The 14,692-nt window shown below is 43.8% G+C and overlaps 1 protein-coding gene across 1 annotated transcript in view; it reads left to right on the forward strand.

Moving 5' to 3' along the window:
• LOC115362942 (inactive phospholipase C-like protein 2) overlaps nt 1-14,692 on the forward strand; it is a 77,870-nt gene that overhangs the window by 48,449 nt on the left and 14,729 nt on the right. The window contains exons 2-3 of the mRNA XM_030056964.1: nt 461-2,947; nt 9,309-9,512. Coding sequence (XP_029912824.1) covers nt 461-2,947; nt 9,309-9,512 — 2,691 coding nt within the window. The remainder of the gene's footprint in view (nt 1-460; nt 2,948-9,308; nt 9,513-14,692) is intronic.

Raw genomic sequence — 14,692 nt, forward strand, 5'->3', positions numbered from 1 at the left:
GCTTGATAAAAATGGGCCCCAACATGTTGGCTGGCCACTGGGGAGAAGAGGAAGAAAATACAGATTCTCACCACGCAGTTGATAACTGGTGTTTGATGGCAGGTGGTTAATATAGCCTGTTAGAGCTGTGTGTTTAGCAGCTCAGCACAGTTCACCACCAGAGGAGGTAAATTATCTCCATCTTTACCTTTTAACAACATAACAGCATGTGTTTAGATTTAGTGTTAATTTTTTTTTTCAGTATTCATTGTGTACACATCCATTTAAGTGTGCAGCCTCACTGTACATGAAAAGCCAGCTCTGCTCTTTCCTTTACCTGCCCAAAGAAAGACCTTTCCTTTATTTAATCATAGGTTTAATTATAAGTTATTTAATAATATTGCTCTTTCCTGATTTCAGAAATAAAGTGTAACCAACAGATCTTTCTCCCAAACCCTTCCCCTTCCCCCTGTTTCCACAGGATGGCTCCAAGCAGAGGCAGGTGAGGAAGAAGACGGTTTCCTTCAGCTCCATGCCGAGTGACCGCAAGATTAACAGCACGGCTGCCTGCATGGCCTTCATGATGGAGGGCTGTGAGATGAAGAAGGTGCGCTCCAACTCACGCATGTACAACCGCTATTTCTTACTGGACCCAGACATGCACTGGCTGCGCTGGGAGCCGTCCAAAAAGGATTCAGAGAAAGCCAAACTGGAAATCAAGAGTATCAAGGAGGTCCGTCTAGGGAAGAAGACCCCGGTGCTACGCAGCAATGGCCTCTCAGACCAGTTCCCTGATGAGTGTGCCTTCTCTATCATTTATGGGGATAACTATGAATCATTAGATTTGGTGGCCAGCACAGCAGATGTAGTCAGCACCTGGGTGATGGGCCTTAGGTATCTGGTGTCCTATGGCCGGCACACTGTGGACATGGTGGAGCCCAGCCAGCCCAGCCTGCGAACGTCTTGGATTGGTTCAGTGTTTGAGCTGGCGGATATGGAGAAGGAGGGACATATAGACCTGTTCAGAGCCACCCAAATCATCAAAGGGCTCAACCCTGGAATGAAAGAGTCCAGGATAGAGCTGAAGTTTAAGGAGCTCCAGAAGGCCAAAGACCAGTATGGAGAGGACATTAACATGGACACATTTGTGGAGGCATACTGTGAACTCTGCACACGGCCAGAGATATTCTTCCTGTTGGTGCAGTTTTCCAGCAACAAGGAGTATTTGGATAATAAAGATCTAATGCTGTTTGTAGAGGTGGAACAGGGTGTGGAGGGTGTGACAGAGGACATGTGCAGGGATATTGTTCAGAAATTTGAGCCATCTGCTGAGGGAAGGGAGCGGGGCTACCTCTCCATTGATGGCTTCACACACTACCTCCTCTCGTCTGAGTGCCACATCTTCGACCCGCAGCACAAACGTGTGTGCCAGGACATGACCCAACCCCTGTCTCACTATTACATCAACTCGTCACACAACGCCTCCCTCCTGGAGGACCACTTCTGGGGCTCCTCAGACATCAGCAGCTACATTCGAGCCCTGAGGATGGGCTGTCGCAGCCTTGAGGTCATTGTGTGGGACGGCCCAGATAATGAACCAGTGGTGTATGTAGGCAGCTCTGTAGCCTCACAGTTAGCTTTCTCTAAGGTCCTGGACATTATAAATCAATATGCTTTTGAGAGCTCTGAGTATCCCCTGATTCTCTGCTTGGTGACCCACTGCTGCATCCCTCAGCAGAGGGTCATGGCCCAGCACATGAAGAAGATTCTTGGGGACAAGCTGTATGTTGAGCCCCCTAACAAAGAGGAACACTACCTGCCTTCCCCAGAGAAACTTAAAGGTAAAATCCTCCTGAAAGGTAAAAGGCTGCCCCCCAGCTGCACTGACGCTGAGGGCGAGGTGACTGATGAGGAGGAGGGTCTGGAGATGTCCCGGAGAGTGGGGGCTGATGAGAAAGACCAGCTGAATGGCTTGGGCTGTAAGAAACTCAGGCTGTGCAGGGAGCTGTCTGATCTCGTGTCTCTCTGTAAGTCAGTTCAGTTCAAAGACTTTGAAATCTCCAAGAGGGAACAGAAATACTGGGAGATCTGCTCCTTCAATGAGGTGGACGCTAACAGGTTTGCCAATGAGTTCCCAGAAGATTTTGTCTGTTACAACAAGCGCTTTCTCTCCAGGGTATATCCCACACCCATGCGCATTGATGCCAGTAACATGAACCCCCAGGACTTCTGGAAGTGTGGCTGTCAGATTGTAGCCATGAACTACCAGACCCCTGGGCTGATGATGGACCTCAACCTTGGCTGGTTCAGGCAGAATGGAAACTGTGGTTATGTGCTGCGGCCAGCCATCATGAGGGAAGAGGTGTCCTACTTCAGTGCCAATGCTCGTGACTCTCTGCCTGGTGTGTCTGCCCAGCTCCTTCACATCAAAGTCATCAGTGGCCAAAACCTGCCTAAACCCCGTGGCTCCGCTGCCAAAGGCGATGTGGTGGAGCCCTACATCTATGTGGAAATCCATGGCATCCCAGCTGACTGTGCCGAGCAGAGGACCAAGACTGTGTCCCAGAATGGTGACAACCCCATTTTTGACGAGAGTTTTGAATTCCAGATCAACTTACCTGAACTGGCAGCCCTGCGCTTTGTGGTGCTAGATGATGACTACATCGGAGACGAATTCATCGGCCAGTACACCATCCCGTTTGAGTGCCTGCAGCCGGGCTACAGACATGTCCCTCTCCAGTCTCTGACCGGAGAGTTCCTGCCCAACACCACCCTGTTTGTTCATGTAGCCATTACCAACAGGCGGGGTGGGGGCAAGGCACATAAGAGAGGCCTGTCTGTTAGGAAGGGCAGGAAGGCCCGGGAGTACACCTCCACCAAGACCACAGGGATCAAGGTAGTGGACGAGCTCTTCAGAGCCTCCACCCAGCCCATCAGGGAGGCCACAGATCTCCGAGAGAATGTGCAGGTGAGGAACTGCGTAGTCATTTCAGATTGTATGGTAAAGACATTTAATTGTTTAATTGAAAAGTAATTATTGCATGACGCACAGTACATTACAGGGGGTTCATTACCATGACATAATGAACTCATGAAGCGGTCATTATGTGAAGTTCTGAATCAATTACTATCGCAATTCAAATATCTGCAGCTTTGTCATGCAGCTGTGTTACAAAAAAAAAAAAGACGCAGATATGCCACATGCTGGAAATTGAATTAACCCTATTTGAACATATGACTGCCTCTCCTGTTGTCAGCCTGCGTCCCATTGCGTGATAAAACTGTGCAAGCATTTTGAATCACAAAGAAGTCACCAATTATGACAGAGAGAACAAGAGCTCAGTATACTTAATAATGTTTGTAATCACGCTTTTGTCTCTCTTTTAGCTTCAGTGAGTAGGAACAAAACTGCTTTGTGTTGGCTCAGAGCTCAGCTGAGGTTGTTGCTGTTGCTAATTGTGCTCTATTAATATTGCAGAAGAAGGGAGCACTAGTGACAATGTTGTACAATTAAGAGGTTTATGAATAGCGTAATCATTAATGGGGGACAATTAGTGCTCAAGGGAGAAGGCCAGGTTGCTAGGTACTAAGTGTGCTACATTAAAACTCCACTTGATGAACCAAATAAAGATCGGTAACTTCATATTTGGTTGACAATTAGTACATTTCAGTGGCCTTCCAGCACAGCTTATCATGTTGACAAGGATGTGATATGCGGTAAAGCCTGTCCTTTTTTTTTTTTTGTCCCTTTGGTTTAGTGACAGCAAGATAAGGAAACAAAGCAAGTGGTTTACCTGCCCTATGCTGTGTCTCATCAGTTGTCTGGTTTAGACTGGCAGATTCTTGTCTTGTCTGACAGCTTTCAAAATAGAATCCATCTCTGTGTATACAGTACTGTGAACTTTATTAGCTGTCTGAACTGTTGACACAGCTCAAACTCCCTGAACCATTTAGCTGCATCAACAGTGCTCCGTCTACCTGGGGAATGTTTGTGTTTCCTTAATAAAAGACCGGCGAGTAAATTAAAATGTGAAAATAATTACGTGAGATAATACATCTTATCATGTTTGTCATTTTGCGTAGCAGCTTTTTTTAAAACAGATTTTTACAAAGTGCTTTTGACAAATCAAGCCAGAGCAAACATGCAGCCATAAAACAACACAATGCAAATTAAACAAGGAAAAGCAAGACATCACCAATGAGAAAAAAATAAATAAATAAATAAGATAACAGCCATGGGCAAAAACAATGTAATAGCCTAGTAACAATAATGAAATGAGAAACAAGGTGCATCATCAAGCCCATTGTCAGGCTGATTTGCTCCTCGCCTCTCTTTCTTTTATACTCTATTTTTTGTTTATTTCTTTCTCTCTTTTTTTTTTTTACCCTTGTCATTTTTCCTCATTGTTCTCACGTCAAAGCATTCTGTCTTTCTGCCATTCTTCATACTTTGCAGCTTTACTGAAGCATCTTCGGTGCTCTAATTGTTTCATGCGGAGGCTTTAAAATCGGAGACCCGTTTGAAATAATCTGGAATTGGCAGCGATTTTAAAGTACACTGTGATCAAACCAAGGGATGAAGCAGAATGCTCCTTTTTTTTTTTTTGTTCAAAGTACTATAGATTTGTGAATACAACAGCTCAGTCTGTGCCAAGAAGATTTTCTTTCTTAATGAATATTTCTATGGCTGATATGTTACCTTATGAACCTCACATTTTCTTTGGGAGTTAATTTACTGATTCATTATCTGCCAGGTTCTCACAAATGCCCTGATGTGTTGAAACAGCCATTTCTCCTTGCAGCTTGGTTGTGATTTGTAACAGGTCTCTCCAAGGACTTTGAAAGGCATTACACAACTGGAAGCATGTAGGCTTACAACAAAAGCGAGAGATCTATTAATCTTGAAGTCTTCTTTGAGGAGGTATAAAACTAGGCCAACATGTATGTACAGTGTGTGTTCCTCCAGATACTTGAGGGTAATGTGATACATCCCATGTTACATATCCAGGTCATAAATACCAAAGTCTCTCCATCTGTCTTTAGTCAGGGCATCCATAGGGTGGAGGCTGCGGTAGCTACCAGCCAGCCCATTCTCTCTCTTCTAACCTCAGTCTAATGGCATGGCAAACAAAAGGCCAGACCAAACCAAATAAGCAGAGATGTGATTAGAGATCCTGTGGCATGCTGTCATGCATTTTTCAGTTGTGGAAATGGCATGTTCTAAAATAGGACATCATTTTCCCTTCCAAGACCCCAATACAGAGAGAGACATGTTTGTGTTCTGGAGGTGAAATTGATCCTGTAATTTTAGAGGTAGTTACATTTGTAAATTACAGCCTGAATGGGATAAGAGGAGGGTAATTTTCAGGGAAATCATTGGAAATAAAAGTGTGAATACCGCTGAATAATGAATAACAGTGAAAAAAAAAAAACCCAAAACTACGCCTCTGATAGTTATTTGCCTAAACAAAAGATCATGATCATTTCCGCCATAACCAAATCGTAGCATGTTTGAACAATCTGAACTTGTGACCCACCGATTCAGCAAGCATTTGTCTTTATTAGGCCCCAAATCTTTGCTGGAGTGAGTCATCATGGGAACCAGGCGTGAACAAGACATGAAATATGGCTTATTGTGAAGTGGAGCCAGTAAATCTGACTCACACAAATCTAACACATCTTAGCTATGACTGAACTCCAATCAACTCTCTTCTGCTAAGTATGGAAATAATCAAAGGCCTGCCATGTGTCACATCTGACAGTTTAATCTGTTCCGCAGATCTGAATCATCTCTTGTTGGTAGCAAATGTCTTCAGAATCTATAGGCCAGTATGAAAAATGGTGATAGGTGGATTTACGATTGGATATGAATCGGTGAAATATTCAGGGCATTTATTTATTTAGTACGACAAACAACCTGGCCCAAGCCGCCGCTCACCCAATCACATTTCCCTCAGATCTGAAATGTAGATTTTCCTTATTGAAATGAGGAGACAAAATGAGAGAGGAAGGCTTTAAAGAAAATAAATGAAGGCTTCCTGAAAGGGGCCCCGGCCTTTTAAATGGAATAAACAGAAAATTGTGAAAGCTTTGTGGAGTCAAGCTCTTACGGGCTGTTGCCTGCGGGCAACAACCCATAAGGCAGCGACCGGCTCATGGTCCAGCTCCGGCAGCTTCATCACTGAACTCTGTCTCGATGAAGGGCCGTGTGTCCCCCGAGCCTCACCAGATAACAAAGCGAAGGAAAATTGGCTTTAACATGAGACAAAGACGCACACCGCACACATCCACTGTACTCATGATCCCTGAAATAAGGGCGCGTGACCCCTCCACCCAAGTAAGTGATGCAACAGCAGGACACACACACAAAATATGCACATGAAATGGCGCCGCCAAAAGAGTTATTTCACGTCGCCGAGCTGTTACAAACCTCCTTTCATCCTCAAAGTGCCGTGCTTCCAGGTGGTCTGCTTTGAACAATAACACAGAGACAAGTACATCTGACTATGAAAGAGACTGGGGAGAGCCGTGCGTGTTGACAGGCGGGCAAACAGCGAGGGGGTGCCATGTTTCATATGTGGATCCAGGCAGCGAGTTGATTGCGTTTCAGCAGGAGACTGAATTGGGTCTCCTTTGGGTGCTGCTGCCCATGGACCCTGTAAAACGGCATTGGAGCTGGAAAAGGGACGCCGGCCTGAATCTTTGTTCTTCCCTGAGAAGATTGCATGCCAGCATCGGTTCTTGGCCATGGAGTGATAGAGTGATAGAGGGAGTGAGAGAGAGAGACATTAAGTCAGACAGTAAGAGACAGAAACAAAAGCGGTGTTGTAACCGGACACGCAGCTCTCATTTGGGGAATGTTGGAAGAGGGGTGAAGTGGGGGAAGGGGGTAACTAAAAACACAAGCCTCATGCTGGGTTTTGTAGCACTGCAGCTTGGAAACAGTATGGCTTTTATTGCACAACAATTATCTAAAAGCACTCGTGCACACGTGCCCGTACGCACGGCGCACAGGAACACATGCATGGAATTACACAAAGCGTAATGAATGGGAACAACTTGTGGCAGACGCTCAGGAATAAATGCGTGCAGTCACACAAGCTCATACCTCATCACTCCACACACACACACACACACAGACATTTCAGGGTTTAATCCACAGTCTAATCCTCCAATAATGCCCCTTAGCTATTTTGCTCCAGTTCAGTTGCCACCAGTGTGTTTGTCCATGGCCGTGCTCATCGGCCCACAGGGTGTTAACAACTGCGGCTGAGGCTCTGCATACAGATGCCTACTGTGTCCCCTGGCCACCCTCTCTGTCTCTAGGAAGGTCGGGCCCCACAGTGACAGCACATCCTCTGGGTGGGGGATAAAGGAGGGGAGGAGGAGTGTGGGGGGGGGCTTGCTCTCTCCATCAGCCCAGAGGTCTAGCCCGGGGAGACAGCCCTTTCCCACACTGCCGAGCACCGAGTGTGTGGACTGATTCCCAAATACCAGAACTCGCTCTCTTTCTCTCACTCTGTCTCTAAATTGTTTTTCGCCTGCCGCTCTCATTCTGTCCCTTGTTTTTTCCTACAGCCCCCAGACCCCCCCTCCCCCTTCTCTCACATACACTCCGTCCTGTCTTTCCCCATCGCTTCTTGTCATTGTCTGCTCAATCCTCTTCTTTTTTTCCAATTTCAGGCTTTGCTTTTCATCCTTCAGCCCAGATTGCTCTCTTCCTCTCCTTCTCCTTCTCTCTCTCTCTCTCTCTGTCACTCTCTCTCTCTCTCTCTCTCTCTCTCTCATTTAACCGCGCCAGCTGATGGGGTGCTGTGTGAAAAACAGCGGGCCTGAATTGGTGGCTCCAATTCCCATGCTGGCAGAACAATACTGTCCTGTGAGAGGCGGTTTTGCCCCAGTGCTGGGGCTCAGGCTGGCTCCAGCTTGGATGGGCTGCAAAGCAGGAGGGATGAGAAAAAACAAAAAAACAAAAAAGAAAAACATAAATTAATAATAAAATAGAAAAAGCATGCATTTACATTTCTTCTTCTTCTTCTTCTTCTTCTTCTTCTTCTTCTTCTTCTTCTTCTTCTTCTTCTTCTTCTTCTTCTTCTTCATGTTGACCAGGTGTATGCCAATATCTAATACTTAAGGAGGTTTGCACTCATGTCTTGCCTCCTTCAGCTGTTTTTAAGAAGCATCATTTTCAATCCATACTAGATCAAATGACCTGCTGAGATGCTGATTTGTTTTTGGACCACAGAACCGACATGAATGCAGCACAGCTAATAATACAGAATAGACAGCGAATCTTGCATAAAATACCTGATTTGTCATGCACTATGGTCCACTTAAAGATATGGCATGCCATCTACTTAACTTATACTTGATTAAATTACCTATTATGATGCATGATTATATTTTTAGTTTAGAGCAAAACTACAAATTTAGAGACAGGGGGAGAAGAAGCGCAAGAGTGAAGACAAGAAAGTCAGAGAGGGTCAAGGCACTAAATGTACTTTAGCGCCTCTGCTGTGGTCAGATATTTGGCTCCAAGGCCTCTGAGCTGTTGACTGACCGGGCTGATGTTATGGGAAACTGCTAGCTTTGCTCTCACCAAGACAAACACTCATCGCTATCTTATCTCGTGTCTGCTCTTGGGGGCAGAATCAAGATCCCACTCATCAAATCTGCATCTCCCAGCTCAAGGTCATAAACACGCAGTATGTGGCTGCAATATTTGCCATTCCATTAAGACCAGAATCACTTCGGCTGCCAAGAACAATAACTCCACAGGAATGTTCCTCAGAAATGTCGGTGCAAATGCAAACTGACAGCCAATAGAGTTTTGACACCTATACAAGGACAAGGACGGTCCGAATGGTGCAATGAAAGAGTACAACACATTCAATGAGCTGTAGAAATTTTAACTGCTGGCCTTTCAGTTGTCGAACGCCGTTTCCACGCACGAGGCCTGGAGAGATTTTCATCCTGAGATTTGGTACTTGGTATTTGTGCTTCCAGAGATGGGGGTCTTAACCATACACACATATTATGGTCTGGTATGTATTTTCATTGCATTCCTCTTGCTGATACCACAGCTCTGTGGTCACTGATTCAGTAACCGGCTGACACTTCAACTCTTCTATACCCGTGCGCTCTTAAACGTTGTCTCAGGTTAACAGCATGTCAGGAGTTCTTTATAAATCACTTCTATTCTTTACTGAATTGGATGTAGAGCTCGTACTTACTATGTCTTTTCATTCGCAATATAATCCACAATGCCACCTGTGTGTGTGTGTGTGTGTGTGTGTGTGTGTGTGTGTGCGCGCGCGTTTTCTTCTCAGAACGCCATGGTGTCCTTCAAGGAGCTCTGTGGCCTCACCCCTGCCGCCAACATGAAGCAGTGTATACTCACCGTGTCGACGTGGCTGATGAACAGCGAGCGGGCCCTGAGGGTGACGGTGGACCTGAGTGAGACCTACCCCACCATGGAGGCTCAGGGTCCCGTGCCTGAGCTCCTGCGCAAAGTGCTCAACGCCTATGATATGGTAAGGCAACCGTCATTTATTTATTTATTTATTTTTATTTTATTTTATTTTGACAGTTAACATAGGTGACATTGACATAACTAGACATACATGACATAATGTTGACAGATACACAGTGTAAAAAAGACAAACAAGAACAAAAAACAAAAACAGAAAGAGATAATAAAATAACAGTACATGTTCGCTTCTATTGTGGTGTGTGTGTGCGTGTGTGTGTGTGAGTGTGTGTGTGTGTATTTGGATGGTTAAATGAGATGCCCTTGTATGTATTGATAAAGAGTGGTACCGATAATAATATTGATAATAATAATATTAACCACAATAAAATAATACACACAATAATATTGATTAATAATACTGATACAATAAAAAATATGAATTATAATAATAATATTAGTAATAATAATAATAATAATAATAATAATAGTGATACTAGTTTATATATGATAGTGATAAGTATGTTTCAGTAACAAAACCACGAAGAAAGTTAGATGAATAAGTAGATAAACAAATAGTAATAGTAACAATGATGATAAAATGAAACAATACAGAAAAAACAAATTTTTATAGTCTCATGCGTATGTATGTATATGTGATATTAATAATAATAATAGCGGCAGTACTTAATAATGTATATTTATATGATATAAAATGTATATTTATCTATGGGGCGAGAGGAGGGCAGGACCAAACCGGGACAGTGTTGAGGCAAGTAGAGGACGCTATCAGAATATCAGAATAACCAAAATGTCAATATTACTCCAATATCGTTTTTACAAGTGTAATACGTATCTTATATTTTATCGATTTTAGAATTAGGACTACACAATCAGCCTGCTTTATTTTTATTTACAAAATATCCTTATAACTGAAGTATTGTGGTGCTATAGAGATGCTCTGGTCTACAAATCCTGTTCTCCAGATGTAAGACAACATCATCATCATCATGTTAGTATTTTTATCATCATCATCATTTTTTCCTGTGAACATGAAAATTATGATGCACAAATGACCATTCCCACTAAAATCATGAATCACATAGCAATCACAATATCTCTGTGGAGGTAAAGGTTAAATTTAGAAAATGATAAATAATTTCAAAATACAGTATATCGCTGGAGTTCAACCAGAACCTTGTGTCTCCATAATATCAACTTTTCAGAAACTAAGGAAAACAGTCTTGTCTATTGGTTGACAACTATACACACTGTATTTCAGTTTATATAATTAGTTTTGTAAAGGTTTCATAAGTCTGAGGGTTGTAGAACCTTCTGAACCCACAGAGGAGCATGGAAATACTCAGATTGAGTTAAAAAAAAAAAAAAAAAAATCACCAAAATTGGAGATACATGATTGGAGATACAGCAACATCATATATACACTCAGTGGCCACTTTATTAGGTCCACCTGTACAGTTTAATGCAGTTATAATGTTCATTTTTTCTTGACATTGTGGAGTAATGTATAAATTTAATAATGTTATGATTGAGGTTGTAGTTTGCAGAGGTCTTGTACTGGACTACATTATGTTGAGTGTTTCTAATTTTTTGTCCTTCCTATTTATATACATGAGGGGGGACATAATAGTGGAAACACCTCTCAACAAAATGCAGTCCACTAACTATGAGCTCAATGCCAAACATAGAATCGAATGAACACCTCCATTACTGTGACAAAAAGAAAACCTGAGCATTATGGGCATCAGAAAAGTAAACTCTACACAGATACAAATACAGTACAAATACAGTAGTAGGACAACAACATGACACACATGCACACACATCTTTTAAATGTATTTTATTTTCTGTTATGGTTAGATGACAATGCTCTCTCGCAGTGGCGCGTAGCATCCCACAAAATATCTCCTCCTGGTAAAGAAGGTGTAAGATAAAATGTCAAAGCACTCAGCCACTTAAGTGTGATAACACAGCGTGCCCTGTGGTGCTGTGATAAGCACTTCCTGCTCTGCGGAGATCTCCATGCTCCGCTGCTTGGCTGTTGCACGTACATAAATAAAACAGTAGAAGGCTGGGAAGATGCCCCCTGCTTAACTGCTGGTTTCCTTGACATTTGATTCACACACTCACGCGGCTTGGTGCATTTTAGAAGCGCTTAAAAACCTGTCTTGAACCATCTATTTGACCGGTCAGACTGTGTAGATGAAGCTGAAGCTATGCCTTGTACAGTTTCAGATGTCCCATTTCATGCAGCCTCCTTTTTTTTTCACAGCAGCACTCCATTTTTCACCACTTGACATTGGTACAGCCCAAAAGGGGGTTAGAGATCTCCGTCTGTAATTAGTTATCCCCCCACCACCACAGCCCCACTTCCTCTCCTCCCCCCCCCACCTTGTCCTGTTCTCCCCTCTCTATCAAGCCTGGTGGGAGCCGGTGAATCAGGTCATGAATGAGAAGCAAGGTTGTTGTGTCCACACTGCTCAGGTCACCAGCGCTCCCACTGCTGACACCTACAGGGCTGCGCTGACATCAGGAGTGCCGCAGCGCAGCTCCAAATAGCATCTACTCTGGTTTTTATGAGGCTTCGCGCCGAGCGGGAGGCTTAGCGCTGTCAGAGCAGCTCTCACGCTCCAGTCCACAAAACATGTTCAAGGGGACCAGCAAAAGTCCCCGCTTCTAGAGGGCTGCAACGTTTTTTTGGCTGTTGAACAGTCAAAAAGTTTGGTGTTCTCGCCAGCCAGTGAAAAGTGAACTTTGGTACAAAATGACGTTTATTTGTCTTGGCAGTCTATTACAAAGTATTAGATTAATACTTGGAATTTTATTTATTTGAAGAGCTGTTGTTCAAATTATGTTTATTGCCTCTGCCCAGAAGGTCAAACCTCTGGCAGGGAGTCATATGATTGCCGCTGTGCATCTGCTTGTCTGGTCGTCTGTTTGTCCATCCGTCTGTCAGCATGATAACTCAAAAAGTGCTGCAGGGATTTGCATGTGAGTTTGGTGGTGAGCCCATGAAGAAGTGATTAACTTTTTGTGCCAATCAGCCTCAAGGAGGCATGGCAATGAACTGCGCTCAGCACAAACAGGGCCAAAGTTTCTAATCACATCCATTTAACACCACAAAACCTGCCAGGGAGGTTGATCACGGTTCAAGGCAGCGCCAACCACCTCTCCCTGCTGATTGGCCAAAAGAGGCGTATCCGATGACAACAACATTGCTGAAAAGGGGGCGTGGCTTAGCACAGACAGGGCTATAACTTCCTGCTGCAGCTGTGGTGGAGGTCTGCATTCGACTGAGCGCCTGCTTGTTATTTTTGACAGCCACAAGGGGGGAAAAAAAAGATACCAAAAAATCAAAAACAGGCTAATTCATTTTCAATAGAGATATAATAGTTTCACATTGGCTATGAACTCGACTCCCACCAAAATCACCTTGTGACCTCCCAGAAGGACAGATACCCAATTCTACTCATTTTGTCTCAACACCATGTTCGTTGTATTATGTCAGATTTTTACTGTACTCAAGGATGATTTTGCAGTCTGAGGATCTGGGGAAAAAAAAAAAATACCAAACAGCAACTTATGGCTTTGTCCTGAGGTTTTGGGCATGGTCAGCTGAGTGCTTGTGTTTGTGTTTCCCTAAGACTGGCCAGCTGGTAAAGTCCCCACTCAGCAACAACAGAGGAGTGTTTGTGTCTAGTATCCAGTGTTTGTGTGTGTGTGTGTGTGATTTCATAGATCCATGCGTGTCATCACCAGGCAGTTTACTGTACAGTATCGGTCGGCATGTGTCCTCAGTCCCCCCTCATGTGTGCTGCAGTCAGCCCAGGCATTGTAAGCCTCAGCTCAGCAAAGTGTCAGCAACACAGAAACTCAGGGTCAGCTTCCTCATTGCCAAGCTATTCCAGCCCATACATACACATTCACATATATACACATAAACACACAGGTATTTTTCCTTACTCTATACGTCTATAGATGGCAATAATTCTCAAACCTTTAACAAAATACCCACTATCAAACACTAACACTGTGACAAAACAACTAATAGTGGTGCAGTTTGCATTTCTGGATTTTTGTGCATGTATTTTGTGTATTTTTCTCATCCTTGTGGGTAACCTGGCACATGTACACAATATGATGTCATATGGAAAGGTCCAGCGCATCTACAATGAATTCTGATAACAGAAACACATTCGGCAATCTAAAATATCAAGTTTAAATGCCACGTTTTGGCATCAGATCCTCAAAATAAAAAAATAAAAAAGAGAGCATTACACAGTCATGCACTGATTGAGAGAGAGATGGGAATTTCTGCGCCAACAGCAGCTTTAATTTACCCCTAATGCAATTCTGTGGCAAAAACATGCGACATTTTGAGGAACTGGTGCAACTCACTATTTCTCTGGAAAAAGAGAGTTGCTGGCCTGGGAAAGTCCCTCAGTTGCGTTTAACACACTGCTAAATGCAAAAAGTTCACATGCACTCTCTAGGAAATGTGGCACATCCCTAGCTGAGACAGAAGTAGGCAAGGCAGATTGAGGAAACATGCATACATCAAAAAATACTTTGTCACCAAATAACTCCCAGAATACACTGAAAAAGACAGATCATTGGTGTATAACAGTGAAAGAGTATCTTACGGTGTTTTTTTGTTTTCTTTAGCCCTCAGAATTATTGCTGTCTTAACCCTAAACAGAAGTCATAATCCTAAACTAGACCTTTGAAAAGTCAGGACTGGCTAAAATGAGCTCCCTTTGCAAAGCTGTCCTCACTACAAGGTCAAAAACTTAAAGTTCTCACGAGGATAGCAGTACAAGAAAGCACACACACACACACACACACACGCACACACGCGCACACGCACACCGTGCATGAGAGCCAACTTCCTGTCTGCCTGCCTGCTAACAGGAGTGTGAAACTTCATTAGCTCCCTCCTCAGTGCTGCAGGGCTAGTCCAGCTGCTCCTCCTCAGCCTGTGGGAGGAGGTTTAGGGCTAAACGTCGACAGCAGTGTGCTGGTCTGATTCAGAACTAGAGGTGAAAATAGAAGAACTGTGGCTCTCCCGCCCATGGTTTCCCTGCAGGACCAGCAACCATGTAATTTGAATGTCCGTATCACCGGAAATGTGCTGTAGTGGGTGTCTGGCTGAAGTAGAGGAAGGAAGGCAGGTTCCATCCAAGCCAGAAAAGCTGAATCTATTTTGTATTTTTGCTGGTGTGT

The sequence above is a fragment of the Myripristis murdjan genome, chromosome 8 (assembly GCF_902150065.1).
Source record: "Myripristis murdjan chromosome 8, fMyrMur1.1, whole genome shotgun sequence".
In the NCBI taxonomy this organism is placed as follows: domain Eukaryota; kingdom Metazoa; phylum Chordata; class Actinopteri; order Holocentriformes; family Holocentridae; genus Myripristis; species Myripristis murdjan.